The sequence below is a fragment of the Odocoileus virginianus genome, chromosome 26 (genome assembly GCF_023699985.2).
Source record: "Odocoileus virginianus isolate 20LAN1187 ecotype Illinois chromosome 26, Ovbor_1.2, whole genome shotgun sequence".
NCBI classification, from domain to species: domain Eukaryota; kingdom Metazoa; phylum Chordata; class Mammalia; order Artiodactyla; family Cervidae; genus Odocoileus; species Odocoileus virginianus.
In genome coordinates, this window is record NC_069699.1 from 46,903,465 (window position 1) to 46,918,437 (window position 14,973).

At 57.6% G+C, this 14,973-nt stretch overlaps 1 protein-coding gene across 1 annotated transcript in view; it reads right to left on the reverse strand.

Annotated features, from left to right (window-relative positions):
* Positions 1 to 1,654: 1,654 nt before the first annotated feature.
* The window catches only part of BSN (bassoon presynaptic cytomatrix protein), a 79,024-nt gene continuing 65,705 nt past the window's right edge, over positions 1,655 to 14,973 (reverse strand). Inside the window, 8 exon segments of the mRNA XM_070456075.1 lie at positions 1,655 to 5,640; positions 8,523 to 8,615; positions 8,969 to 9,023; positions 9,283 to 9,414; positions 9,925 to 10,024; positions 10,152 to 10,727; positions 10,729 to 10,955; positions 11,268 to 13,374. Of these exon segments, the coding sequence (XP_070312176.1) occupies positions 8,983 to 9,023; positions 9,283 to 9,414; positions 9,925 to 10,024; positions 10,152 to 10,727; positions 10,729 to 10,955; positions 11,268 to 13,374 (3,183 nt within the window). The 3' untranslated portion in view covers positions 1,655 to 5,640; positions 8,523 to 8,615; positions 8,969 to 8,982.

The following is a 14,973-nucleotide window of genomic DNA, read 5'->3' on the forward strand; positions in this document are numbered from 1 at the left end:
AGTGGATGTCTCCTGAGCTTGGCTGGAGCCAAGGAGCCTGGCTCCCTCAGGACCCTGGCTCCCTGTGCCCTGCCTTGCCTGTGACTCAGATCCCACTTGACTGGTCTGCAGCTTCCCCTTCCCCATCAATCACATCAGACTAGTCAGGTGAAAACAGTTTCCATTTTCTGAGGCCACTTATTTGTGAGCATCCATAGGTGCAGGCCTGTTAAGGCCAGAACTGGGGGCAGAAAGAGCGGCCCCAGCCACCAATGTGGGTGGAAAGTTGGAAACGAGGATGTTCATTACAGCGTTGTTTACAACAGGAAAGCTGGGAACATAATGCCTGTCTTTGAGGGCACGTTCAGGGGCCTGGCTGTATGCTCATGGTGCAGCTCTCTGGAGGCTGGGCACTGGAGGATGAACATCTAAGTATCTGGAATGAACGTGTAGAAATAAACAGAAGGCTAGAAAACAGGAACTGCTGTATCTTCTGACTCTGTTTAAAATGAAAAAGAAAAACACAGGAAGGAAAGACATGCATCAAGGAAAGACATGCATCAAGATACTAACTTTGAGGAAGGTCAGAGGTGAGGCTGATACTCTTTTCACTTATCCATGTTTTTAAACATTTCTAGAAACTCAGGGTTACTTTGATAAGGAGGCTTTCCTAGTCTGGGGAAGGACTAAGATCTAGTAGCCCCCAAGAGTTTGGGGGTTGGAGTGGACACAGCCAAGGCAGACAGGTGCAGGGTTTGTTGGCAGCACCAGGGGGAAGCACCTGCTCACTTGCGTCCTCAGGAACCAGGCCCCAGAAAAGTGTGCACCCCAGATACTCGCAGAATGTGGAGGCACCCTCAACAGTCAGCCCTTGAGTGGGAGTAGGTGGGAGGGAGGGGATATATGTATACTTGTAGCTGATTCACCTTGTTGTATAGCAGAAACTAACACAACACTATAAAGTAATTAAACCCCGATTTAAAAAACTTAAAAAAAAAATTAACAAGTCTGCCCAGTGAACTAACTGCTCTCTCCAGGTTCAAGCATTAAACTTGCCTTTGTGGCGTTGTGAGGCTGCGCCATGACAGGCAGCCTAGATCAGGAGTAGGCCTGGTTTTCCAGGGTAACATGATTATCAGGCCACCTGGAGCCAGCCAATCAACATGCGCCTAGTAAGAAAAAGGGAACCTATCAGGGGAAAGTTGAAAAGCCCGCAAACGCCCAAGTTTGAAAAAAGCCCGTGAAGGTTTTGGGCCAATAAGATTACTTTGCAAACATGTAACCAATCCGCTTAAGCCAGCTACCAACTGCTTATGCACACCTTATAAATTGGGTAACAGCTTGGGCTCAGGGGTCTCTGACCCGGTACCACTGTGCTGGACGTGCGGCAAGGGCCCTGACTTGAGTCAGCAATAAACTTCCCTTTTATGCGAGTTGCATTGTCTTGGAAGCCGCCTCTCTTCCCGCTCAGGGATTCGGACATCGGGCATAACAGCGTGACCCACTGTCTTTGGCCAGATTGCTGTGAACTCTGCCCTGGCCTTGCCAGTACTTCCCACAACTTTGCCTTCTCATTCTTTCCCTTTAACCATGAAAACTTGGGGCTGTCACAGTTGAGGGATTTGTTTCTCTGCCTGCGTTTGCCCATTTCAGAAACCATCCCAGAGACAGTCTGTAGGGTGTTTATATCAAGTCCTTTTATTCTGATACCACAGAATTACCTTGTCACAATACAGGGGGAGGGACACTGAAGTACCACGAGTTCTCACAGAGCACAGGAGGACGGCACACGGTTCACAAGGTCACGTGGAGGACTCGGGTCATTGCACTTACAACTGTAAACTTGTTTGTTTGACTTTGTACAGCACTCTTCCCCCCTCAAAGAAAGAAGGAGAGAAGGAAAGAAGGGAAGAGAGGGAAGAAGGGAGGCAGGGAAGGAGTGTGTGGGGGGAGCCAAAACAAGACATGGAAGCTAGCAGAGGAAAGGCATGGGGCAGCCACCGCTCTCCAGGGCACTGCTCTAAGAGAGGACGGGCTTATTGGCTCCCAGAGGCTGAATGAGGCAGACACGCACACACACACTCACACACTTGTTCACATGCACACACACGATAATCTCACGACTTCCATGGCTCTCCCGTGCCACCCCAGTGCATATGGCAACAGGGCTGCTGGTACCCAGGGAGACAGAAATGATATCTCTGAGGTGTTTCCGTTGATCAGGCCTGTCCCTCTGACCCTGTCGGAGTCCACGATGACAAGTATTTACAGAATGGGAGAAGGGGGCACAAGGGCAAGGGAGGGGCCAACAGCCCAGGGTCTTGTTGCCATGGCAAAGGATCGGCCTGGAAAACTCCCCACAGGCTCCAGAAGACAGGACATAGTTGCTGCCACTGCTGCCCTCTCACCATGGGCCCTGAGACCACAGTCTCTTCCCAAGGGACTAAGCAATGGTGGGGCAGGGGTTGTCGCTGTGAATGCGTTGGGCCCTCAAGTAGACAGAGGAGGCAGGGCCCTAACTCATGACACTGGGTTGGGGGAGGGTATAGAGAAGGCCTGGACTGCTTCCCAGAGACATCCCCTTGCCTGTGTGGAGATGTGCCTGGTGCTCCCCAGCACCCAAGGCATCGAACGCTGGTCCCTCAGCCTCTGGTCCCCCGAGTCACAGCTGTATCTACACAAGGGCCAGCACACCTGTGGCCCAGAGGCCTGCTCCAGCCACCTTCACAAGGGGGTGAGGGTACAGATGTGTCATGTGGATACATTGGGGGGTGGGGAATGGCAGATGTCAGAAATGTCCAACTCAGAGAGCTTGAACAGAAAGGAGATTTGCTGAAAAGTCAATGTGTGAGAGCCTGAAACTAGCCTTGATGGAGGCTGGCCTGCTGTCATCTCCCTGCCTGTTCCCTGCTTCTGGTCCCGTCCCTTGGCCTTCTGTGGGGAGGCTCACTGCATTAGTCCCTCACATACGTATCCAGGCAATAGGCACACCTCACAAAAACCTGGCCCTGGGTGGTCAGAGGGGCCAGATGATGGCCTCCCTCAGCCCTCACACAGATGGCCTCACATAGCCCAGGCCTGCTGTCTGCAATGAGGCAGGTGTCCCGTTGGATGGATGAAGCCCAAATCCAGGAGGGCAGGGCCTGGGCCCAACAAAGCGGGTAACAGCCTCCTATCTCATCCACAGCTGCCAGAGGTGGGCCAGGATCCTTCTCTGAAAGAGTGGATAGACCTTATTGGAAAGAAGAAGAAATGCAGACCCCTGAGAAATGCATGGTGCAAGCTCTGGAGGAAGGCCAGGCCTGGAGGGGTCGGGTGCCTGCTGCACGCTTGGCTCAGTCATGAGCAGTGGCATGCTGAGGCTCCGGAGATGAGGGCTGGTGGGGTGTTTAGGTCCAGGGGACAGATGCAGAGAGTGTCACCACAGAACCTTCTGGAAGTTTTGTCATTAAGATGCTTCCCAAAAAACTCCGCTTGAAGCCAGTCTATGGGAACACCCACTCTGATCCAAAGTGACTCTGTCAGCTGTCCACACCACAAATGCAAAGGTCCAGCCTTTCCTGAGCACCCTCTGGCCTCCAGTCCCAGCCTAGATCTCCCGGCTCACAGACTTTGGAGCTTACAAGCCAGATGAGAGGCACAGAGCAGGCGCAGTCAGGAGCTGGGGTCCTAGGACACACAGGCCCCACTCTTGGCTTCTGTCTCTCTGGCTGCAGAGGCAGCCCAGCTCCGCTCCTGAACACTGCCCCGCTGGGAAGGGGTGGCCAGACGTCTCTGGCCCGGGCCAGGGCAAGGGCGGGGGGCAACTTACAGATGGAAATCCCACAGCCAACCTTCCAAATGTTCACGTGCACACATCCTGGGTGGGCTCCCACCACGTGTCTCCCCGGAGACATCTTGGTCAGAGAGACCCGCAGGGTGTGGGGGCCTTATACTGCCGGGCCCACGGCCTGGCATGCTCAGGCAGCAATTCCGGCTGTCCTCACTAGCTCGTGCAGAAGTCAGCTAGAAGCACTCCTGAAGGAGGGGGTCTGGGAGAAAAAGAACTCCAAGCAAGAGGGTCGAGCATTTAAAATGGATGAGATCGTGCAAAGAGGCTGCGAGCTGTGCATGCTCCGCTGCAGGACCGGCGGTGACTCGCCTGGCAGCAGTGAGTCCTGCCACAGGTCGAACATGCCACAGATTGAGAACTTCACGCACACGGTGGGAGCAGGGGAGGGGGAAGGGAGCGAGGGGTCGGATATGAGCTGATCTATCCAGTTTCTCAATTGCATCTTCGCAATTAACTCCTTATACATAACACGGAATTTAATAAATATTAACAGTTGTCTTTGAGGGTTTATATTTCATTGCATAGAATGTTAGAGACGAGACTTGCAGCTGTGCCCAAGATGAAAGGAGGCCCCAGACGGAAGGGCCTTCGGGAGGAGCCCCGCCCAGTCCACTGGGGTGGATTCGACAGCGCCACCCACCCCAGCGCAGGGCTCTGGGCCCTTCTCTCGCTTAGCTGGCAGAAGCCCTGGCCCCTCTGCTCTGAGCACGTCCACTGGTGATGGCTTAAGAAGGACTGGAGTTCCACGGTAAACAGAGGCGGGCTGAGGGGCTTCCCTAGACCCCGCCCTGGGCTTGTGCTCTTGGTGGCCTGCTGCCCACTATTGCTTCTTAGTCAACATTCTCCCTGTGCTGAGCAGGGGCAGAGCAAAGAGGAAACCAAACCATCAGTCACAAGGTGGTGGTGGAGGGGAGAGGCAAGGAGGCGAGCCGAGAGAGGGAAGAGAGAAAGGAGGGGTCGGGGGAGAAACGAAAGAACAATGTTTATGAGGTATACACTTAAATCAAACTGAAATGATTAAGGCTGTTCTTGAAATCAAAAGAAATCCCCAGGTGTACGAACAAGGAGCCGGCTGGTCGAGACAATGGCGGGGCCGCTGGGATGCTCACGATGACTGGGGGGAATGGCTTTGAAGATGGCGGCGGGCGTGCTAGCACGCGGCCGGCCGCCCACAGGCTGGGAGAAGCCTCAGCCGGCGCCCATGCTGCTTTTCGGTGCTATGGCCTCTGATTTCAGCGATGAGACAGTGTTAGGTCCTAATGTTTGTAAAGTTCTTCCCAATCCCACGCGAGCCACGTGGACGCCTGCTCTGGAGTCACCCGGAGGACAGGGTGAGGGGGGCAGGGCCCTGTGGCCGTGGAGGGATCCGGGCCAGCTGGAATGTGAAGGAAACGGAGCCCGGGGCCCCCAGCCCTCGGTCAAAGCCCCTCTCCAAGGCTGTGGAAAAACTTCTGGCATGGTGGAGGGAGGGCAGCGTCCGTCAAAAACAGGCAGCGTGCACCCCAACTCTGTGTATAACGCATTGGAGGCCGGGCCGGCCGGGCCGCGGAGGGCAGCTGTGGGAAGAGCAGCAAGACTGCCGTGTGGCAGGGTCTCCAGAGAGCGTTCCTCCCTCCCACCGATGGCTGCGCCTTGACGGTGGCACCCGGAGGAGAGCAGGGTCTCTGGGAAGACAGTCACTGGTACCCGGGTCTGGTGGTCCCACGTGACCAGCAGATGCTTCACCCCGGCAGCTGCTGTTAGAAAACATCCTGTCCTCAACTGAGGCCCGATGGCCACGTCCCACCTCTTGTGAGTCTTTGGGCCGAAGGTTTGTCAGGTTGTAGATGCTTGGAGGAGAAAAGGAGGAAGGAGAGAAGGAAAAAGGAAAGATAGAAAAATTTGGTCAAGCACCATGGACAGCTGCCTCCCACCCCCCTCCTTCCAGCTGTCCACCACAGGCTGATGGCCCGGCTCCTCCACACCCACAGGATCCCAGCCCCACTGAGGCAGAGGAGATGGGTGCTGGGGCAGGTTTGAGGTCATAAAGAGAAGGTCAGGAAGAAAGAAGAATCAGGTTGGCCAGGAAGGGACATTTCTTTAACACAAGTTGCTTTATATATGTCTATTATATATAATCTCCAGTATGTGTGAGTTTATCTGTATTGAGAGAGTCTGTGTTGTGCTGTCTGTTTTGTTACTGTAAAATTAAATTGGCCATTTCTGAGACAGCTTTGGTTTCCAAAAAAAAAAAAAAGAATGGTGCCCTTTGACTGATTAGTACTAGCAAATAAGCAACACAATGTGGCTCTGAAAACAATTACACTGAAGAAATAATACTCTGATTTGATGTACAGTCTATGGCACTTCATGAGACTCCTTAGCAACACGGTACTTAAAGCCATGATGTGCTTTAAAAGATACACAGTTGTGGTTTTGATTGGCACATTCATCTCTGTCAGATCCCTCCCTCACCACATTTTAAAATCTATTTAAAAATTACTCAAACAAAAATGACTGTCCATGCATGCTCTCATCTATAATGGCAATTTTAAATTCAAGGTGTACCTTTGTTATTTGTAAACTTTGAAAGAAATAATTTTTTTTTTAAATTAAAAAAAAAGAATGAGGAAGATGGGGTTTTGTTTAAAATAATGAGCCTCTCCCAGCCCACTTCTGAAATCTCCACAAAAGACACCAGGAGACAGACACTCACAGCAGCGCTGACCACTTGGCCTGATCAGCTGGATGCCAGGCCTTGAGGGAGACTCCTTGAAGCCCACAGTGAGTGGCCTCAGTTGCCCATGCGCGTCATGGGGCGGAACGCGGGACGAAGCCACGCCGGTGGCTCCTTTCGCTCCCCAGTGACACAGCCCTGGCCCTACATCCAAGGCGGATCCTGCCATGGGCCTGGTCCCGAGCTGCCCCTTCCTCCCCTCCCTTCAGCACAACCTCCCATTTCACCTCTGTTCCAGGGAAGCTCAGAGAAAACATGTGGTGGGGCGGGAAGGTGGCAGGGAGTCCGCTGCCCTGGGGGTGACGGCGGGATGAACGCTGGAGTGCCGTGCTGTGACTAGTATCCTTAGAAAGAATTCTGGGCTCTCCACTTTGGCCTGCAAAGCCCAGCCCAGCTGGCTCCTCCGACTGCACCCTTGGACCTCTCTTCTCTCCTCTATGGCTCTGGCTGTGCTGGCCTTCTGTCTGTCCCTGAAGTCTATCTGTCTCATTGGAGGCTCTGCAGGTGCCGTTCCCTCACCCGGGCACAATCCACAGCAGCCTCTTCTCCCCACCTGAGCCTCACCTGTCACTGACCACCTTCTCTAGCGCAGACCCCTCTGCGCAATAACTGCCTCACTGGTTTGGGAACACTTAAAACCTTCAGAAATTCCTTTTATTTTTTTTTTTAAACTTTTAAAATAGGTTCATGTGCTTCTCATTTTAAAAAATGTTTTACTTTTACTTAAGGACTCAATTTCATTTTATTTAATATTTTTGGCCATGCTGTGTGGCATGTGAGATCTTAGTTCCTCGACCAGGGATCGAACACATACCCCCTGCATTGGAAGTGCAGAGTCTTAACCACTGGACCTCCAGGGATACCCCAGAAATTACCTTCTCATCTTTTTTTTTTTTTAACTTATTTCTTCTCTGCCCCTCTTAACGGGCTGCCAGCTTCAGAGGGCAGGGACCCAGTCCTGTTCTCTGCTGGATCCTCAGCACTCTTCAGAACAGGGCATAGCACCTACTTGTACTTGACAAACACTTACTGAATAAATGAATAAATAGATGGTAACTGGACATTTCCAGTCTCCCCATTGGTCCTCCAGAGACAGGTGGCTCTTTTGATCTCACTCCTTCCTACAAGCAGGCCAGGCCCGGGCAAAGGCCCCGGAGGGTCCCAGGGCTCCCTTGTGATTTGATTGTTGAGCGCCTGGCCCTGCCACACACATGCCTGCCCACCGTGAGAAGCACCGTACCTCCGCACTCTCAGCAGCAGAAGTGGCAAAGGAAGGGTAGGAAGAGGACCCCAAGGCTATGGAATGTGAGGAGGTGGTCCCCAGTTGTGCGCAGAGCAGCGCAGACAGCCAGTCTACCCTCCCCGCCATCCTGCAGGAGGTACCACTTCCTCCTCCCTGCCTGGAGGCAAGGCCAGGGCCAGAGAAGGCTCTAGGCCCAGGCATCTGATCCTGCTTTGATCACCACAGCCCAGCAAGAGCCAGGGTCCCCCTCCTGAGGCTCTTCTGCTCTCTTCCTGGGCTGACCTGGTCTGGAGCTGAGACTCCTGTCTGAGTGTCCTCCCCTGACTCTCTGTCCCTTTCCCATCCACCTCTCCGCTCATTCTTCATGTGCCTCTTGCAACGGTGAGGTCAATTTTATTTTGACATCACTCTGAGTACTGCCAACTCAACAGGTTCTGGGGATTCCGGCTTCATCTGAACATCTGGAGCAAAGTGACCAGCACTAGGCCTCAGAGACGGGGCTTTGGAATCAGCGCCCAGTGTATGGAGCCCCAGATGTGGGGCACAGTGGGTTCTGCCCGGCCCTTTCCGGAGGTTACTACCTGAGTCATCTCAGCCAGCTCAGTTGTCTCTGCCTCCAGGTAGCTGCTGGGCCTGTCCCAGCTGAAGGAAGCTCCCCAGGCCCCTCTTAGTTCACACTTGCAGAAGCTGGGTTGGCGGCCTGGGCCCTTCACCTCCTCCTCCGCCCAACCCAGCCTGGTCCTGATACTCACTGTTATACGCAGAGTCCAGAGCTGTGCCCAGGCCTCTGGCTCCAGAGATTTTTCCACAGCAATGATATCATCTCCCTTCATTTCTTCAAGAGCCTGTGGAGTATACACAAGGGAGGGCTGGGAGGAGCTGCACCCCTGGGGAGCCCCCTACAACCTAATGTCAACGTGTAGCTTTCAGAGCCCTATCAGGGGCTTGGGTGCTGGAAAAGGACAAAGGGAAGCTGGCCCTGGCTTCCCTTTGCTGGGGACCTCTACTGTACAGGCCCCACATTGGGCCCTCTGTGCATAGGGCCCCTCCTCCCCTTTCTCCTCCTACACTCACTGCAGCTCTGACTACATCAGCCGCTGCTGAAGACCATGCTTCTCCCAGAAGGCCCCCCCCCCCCACAATGCCAAGTGCCTCAGGCCTTTCCCAGGGAAGCTGGGTACAGGAGGCTCATACTCACCCTGCAGGGCATGGTCACCAGAAGGAGGAGAATTTTTTGCCAAAAGCAGACACAGCTGTGACACAGGAGAAAGGAAAGAGGTGTCAGGAAAGTGGGCGAGGCTCCCTCCTAGTCAAGGCCATTTGGTGCACCAAAGCCAAGCTCGGCCTGAGGGGCAGGGACTGCCCTGAGGATAACTAGGCAGCAGCAGGTCCGCCCTCGGGCTGGCCCGTGCCTGGGTGACCCAGCCTGGAACCATTCCCCAGACCCAAACTCTGCCACAGTAGGGCCCGTGAGCACCGCCCACCACGGACCCAGCCGTAGGCACTGCTTACCTTCCGTCAGCTTGCCGGCCTGCTCCGCGGCCCCACCGGGGAGGATCTTGGAGAGCACGCTCTCCCCTTCAGCACCGGGCTGGCCGGCAGGAGCCCCTGGGGTCCCTCCAGGCTTGGCTCCAGCCTTCATGCCTAGGGGGAAAGGAGCCACCATCATGAGCTGTGCCTGGACCGGCTCTTCAGAGTCTGAGCAGGCGAGTAAGGGCAACACAGGTGCCCTGTGCAATGGAAGGTGAGAAGGAGGATGGAGGAATCAAGAGAGGAAGGTAAGAATGGGAAGAAAAGGGGTGTGAAGAAGCAGAAAAAGGAAGTTGAGGACGATAAAGAAGGAGCAAGGAAGGGAAAGGCAAAGAGGGAGGAGTGGGGATGGAAAATAAGGAGCTAGGTCATGGCACTGTGCTCACCAGCGCTCCCCAGGGGCTCCATTCGGAGCTGCCTGGGCCCTAAGTCCCCCGTGCTGGTGACCCATTGGCTAATTCTAACCCCAGGCTCATTTCTGCTGGGGAGGCCTGCAGCGCTGCACTGGGCACTTCTCAGGAAGCAGTGATGGCGCGCAGTGTGGGGAAGCTCAGGGTGCCAGTCAGCATAGGAAAAGGGGAGGTATTCTGGGTCATAGATAAGGGTGCCCAAAGCCAGGCTCACCTGCAGGGCCAGGTCCTGGCGGTGGCTGGGCCTGAGGAGGCCTCCCCTGCTGGGGCGCTTTGGCGATCCCTTTAGAGCTGTTCGCCTGCTCTGTCCGTGGCTGCAGAACACAGAACACAGCTGAGCTACTGCCCATCCGCTCTGCCCAGCCTGAAACCCAGGGCCCATCCAAGCTGTGATCCCAGCATCCACCCTGCGGGGGATCCACGTGCCAGAACCCTACTTACTGGTCCTGATGGCTGGGGGCCTGTGGCTGTCAGGGGCCCTGGTTGAGGCTTCCCTGCTGGCTGGCTGGAAGCAGGGGCCAGACCCCGGGCAGCTGGCTGGCCCTGCTGCTGCAGCCGAGCCTGCGATGGGGCCTGCTGCGGAGGCTGCAGCCCGAGACCTTGCTGTGGCTGCGGCTGTGTCTGCGGCTGTGTCTGCGGCTGGCGCAACGCTGTTGCCGAGGTCGTCTGCCTGGACGGTGGCAGCTGGGACGGCTGTGGCCCTGGGGCTGCCTGCCGGCCTTGTGGCTGCGGTTGGGATTCTAGCTTTGGCTGCAGTGCCGCGGGCCCGGGGTGGGCCTGCCGGGAGCCCTTCTTGCTTTCAGAAGAATGATGGTACGCTGACGGAGCGCGGGATGGCTGTGAGTATTCGGCAGAGCTGGGGTACCCAGGCTGACCTTTCTTCTGCACAGCCGGGGCAGGGCTGGCCTGCGGGTGAGGCCGGGCCTCATGGCGACCCACGTCTCGAACGTGTGGTTTGGTAGCACGCCGGCCCGGCTCCTCGCCGGCATGGCGGCCCGAGTGCCGCCCGTGGTCACCGTCGGTGTCGGTGTTCCTTGGCTGAGGCGTGGCGGCCAGGGCCACCCTCATCGTGTGGCCACAGGCCCTCCTCGGGGGGCTCATCGTAGTCGTGGTAGCCGTGCCTGGCAGGGCCTCGCTTCTGGGAGGAGGAGGAGACTGCGTGGCCCCCATGGTGCCTGAACCGGTCAGAGCGGGCATCCCGGGGCTTATCAAACCAGTCTGTCTCCTCCTGGCCCAGGTGATACGCTTCAGAGACCAAAAACAGAACACGGTCAACCCCCGGGCTGGCCTCAGGGGGTTGGCCCAGCTGAAGCCATGCAAGGAAAACAGAGAGTGGGCACCACAGCCACAAGCGTTAACGCCAGGTCCCCGGCCCCCCCTCCCACCGCTGGGGTCAGGGCGCGGGCGGAGCAGGAGGAAGGGCAGCCAGCAGCAGGGCCCACTGGGTGAGGCACCAGGCCTGGCCCCGCCAGGACACCTCAGGGCTCAGGGCCCCATGGGCAGGCAAGGCCCCCCAGGTGCTGAGCAGCCGCAGACATCACCCCCAGCTGCCATTACCTTCGCTGTCGGAAACTACGCAGTGGGAATCATCCAGGATGTAGCCCTCGTCACGCTTATATGAGTGGGACCGCGGTCCCTCCTTGACGTGCTCCTGGACGTCGGGCATGGAGTGGCTGGAGCAGAATGGTGGGCAGGTGTCCCCGGGGGGAAGGGGGCCCCCAGCAGGGCGGGGCCGCCCCAAGGGGCTGACAGGGCTCTCCTCTTCAGAGGCCTGGCTCCGCATGGGGGGCCGGGTTCGGCCGTGGGCCATGCTCAGAGATGAGGGCTTGGAGCCCGCTTTTTGAAGTCGCTCCACAGCCTCCCGTTCCCGCTCGTATCCCTTGGCCCGGCCCCCGAAATCATGGCTGGACAGCTTCTCCCCACTGTATGCGGGTGCCCCCCGGGACCTGCTGCTCCCACCATACACGCGGTCATCCTCCTCTGCTGGGTCCCGACTGGACACCCCGTAATACCGCTGCTGCTCATACACATTCTTCTTGAGCCCGTAGGTGATTTCATCCTGGAACTTCCTGCCTCGAGAGGCCAGGCTGCTGCTAACTGCAGAGGACGGGTAGGAAGCCAGGTCTGACTCCACATCCTTGGCCTCTTCAATAGGTGAAAACTTGGAGATCTTTTGCTCCATGCCCGGCTTCCGGTGCTTGCTGCGCTTTGAGGGGACGGCAGCCGGGGCCAAGCTCTTGGAGGGGTGCTTGGGCCCCGCAGGGCCTGGACTATACTTGTCTGCTCGAGTGCTGTGTCTGTAGTCACTGTCACCGTAATAGTGCGTGCTGGCTGGTCGGCCATTGCTCTCCACACCCCGGTGCTGGCCGCTCTTACCACGGGGCTCGTAAGAGTCTTCCTCGGATTCTTCCTCCCCTCGGGTATAGCAGCAGGGCAGTGCGGACCCCTCAAGGACCCCTGATTCTCCTGGCTCTTTCACTGGACGCCCACTGCTGCTCGGCCCCAGGGGCTCCAGTCGCTGGCTTTCGGAGGCGGTGGAGGAGGTGCTGTCCTTGGTCAGTTCACTGATGTCGTCGATCACCACGTAGTTCCGGGGGACAGTCTGCTCCAGGCTGGTGTAGTGTGAGTCAGAGGAGTAGATGGGGGCTGGGCTCAGGCTCACACCACCTCGGTCACTGGCCCGTGGCAGCTCGGGAGCCTTGCCCTGTTCGTAGCTGCTGCTGGCGGTGGGGCCAGGGCCGCTGTAGCTGGTTTCCGATGGGGTTGAGGGCATGGCCACAACAGGGCTGGCGATCACCTCGTAGTTAGTGGGCACTTTCTGCTCCAAGTCGGCCAGTGATGTCTGGCGTGGCTTCTGGTGGGGGGTACGGCTGTCAGCCGGGGCTGGGAAAAGGGTGGTCTGTGTGGTTGGCAGGGGCGTCTGGGCTGTATAATGGCCCGGGGGACGGAACACTTGCTGGCTGGGCAGGCCCGACTCAGCGGGGTAACTGGTGCCGGGAGGAAAAGCAGGTGCTGGGTATGTGCTGGGACCAGGGTAGGTGGGTGGCTGGTGGGCTGCGAATCCGTTCTGAGTTGGCCCAGCGCTGCCTGCAGGGTACAGGGACACTGGAGGTGGGAACCGGGGCGGCTGGAAAGCAGCGGAGCCAGAGGGAGTAGCAGGGGCGGCGGCGGCGGCGGCAGCAGCGGCAGTGACAGGGAACTCCGCGTACTGGCCAGCCGGGGTGGCGCAGCCCTGGAGCCGCAGCTGGTTGAGCTCACTGTCAGACAGGTAGTCGCGATGCTCGCTGAGACCACGCAAGGGTGGGTAGTCCCGGCCACCCCGGTCTTTGGCCAGAGACTCTTTGCGCTGGGTGATGCCCAGCTCCAGGTACTTGAGCTTGGCGTCGATCTCCTTCTCCTCCTCGTCCAGCTCCGCCTGCTTCTTGCGCAGCTTGGTGGACTCATGTTCCACCAGCCGTAGGTCCCGGTCCAGCTCCCGGAGCAGGCTGGCCTTGGTGGCGGGGACAGCGGCGGGCCCCACCAGCCCACGCTGCAGCAGGCTGGCTGCATACAGCTGCGGGGGAGGAGCCTGGCCAACCAGGGGCAGGTGAGCCTCCTCTGGAGGGGGGCTGGGCAGTGTCCGCTTCACCTTGCGGACCAGGCCGTTGGGCGGCAGCGCCGACACCTGAGACAGAGGGAAGGGCGGGCAGCACTGAGACCCAAGGTGTGGGTGGCTTGCTGGGGCACGGGGTAGAAGAGCCCTGGCCTGGCCGGGGTCAGCGCCCTGGTTCTCCAGGCAACCTCGAGGCCTGCCCTGCCCACCCAGTGGCCTTGGAAGGAGGGCTTGTGATTGTCTTATGGGCCTTCTCCTTCCCAGAGCTCAGGGCGGTGGGAGGGGAGGAAGGAGCAGAGGCCCCTCTGGCTGATGCCCAGTACTGGCCTGGCCCCCAGTGGCTCTGAGAAACCCTGCTCGTCTCCAGTGGGCTTATCACCTTCTGCCTCCCACTGATTGTACTGAGGGCAGGAGAGTACGAGTTTGGCTCTGGGTGTGGGTCTGAGCAGCTGGCAGGGGCCAAGGGCAGCGGGGGGCCATGGACAGGAGTGGAGAGGGTCTTGGGCCCACCGGATTCCCTAGAGGATCATGGCCAGGGGTGCGTGCTGACTGGAGGTCAGGGGCTTCAGGCTCTGAGTCTTTTCTGCCTCCTGCCCTCCTCCTCTCTCAAGTGAAAGGCAGTTCAGCTGCCTGTTCACAGTCTCCTCCCCCTGCAGCCTTGTACCACCCTCTACCAGGCCACGCTCTCCGCCTGGCCCCAGCTTCCTCCACATCCCTGTCAGCCCCCGAGCTCTGAGGCTGCCAGACCCCTCGAGGGCCTCTGCAGCAGTATCTCTGGCTCCTTGGCTTCCTGGCCGGGGCTCCCAAATGTGCACTCCATGGGGCCCTGCTCACCTGCTCACTCTATGTTGCCTCACAGTCCACACTGCCAGAAGCTTTGCCCTCCCACTGTCTCCAGCTCCCTGGCCTCTGGGTTTTATGGACCACCCAAATCCCCCAAATACACTGGGGACTGACACTGGACTTCTTACGGCTTATCTTGCCAAGCAACTACACAAAGACCTCCTACCTGCTCTCAACACTTGTCCTAAAGGAAATGCTAATGTGTCCCTAAACGTCAGGAGGAAGGGTGGCCTTTGAGGGAATGGAATAAATTTCCCTCTTTGAACTCCTCGTGCTGTTGTCTATCGCTTGTCACTTTGATCACATGCCATGAGTGCTCATGGGAGTGCGCCCAGTGCATGGGACCTCTGTGCTGACCCCAGTGGGGAGGCAGGAACCCCCACCTCTCTGACCTGCCCTCCCTGCCAGCGCTGACTCCGTATCGCATCCCCTCCCCTCTGGGCTGCATACCCCAGGGCTCTCCTCCACAGCCCCACCCCTCGAGGCCTTCGCCTCTTCCTTCTCTGCATCCTACCCAGAAAACGGGTCAGTATACCTCACAATGCCTCTGGCTCCTGCAGGCTCCCCCCAGGGCCACTGTGCAGGCACTTCCTTCAGTCTACCTGCCCACATTCTGCCCGGGAAGCTTCCTAAGATACTCATCTCGTCCTGTCTCACCTGCCTGAAACATCCAGAAGCTTCAAGGGCCTTTGAGAAAAGCCCTCCCCTCCTGGCCTGGCATTCAAAGTCCTTGGTGTCAGGCCCTAGCCATCCCCATCTTCCCAACACGCCAGGCCCTCTCTCACAGTTCCAGGACAACACTGGCAACTAAAGTCACAGACAAGGAGC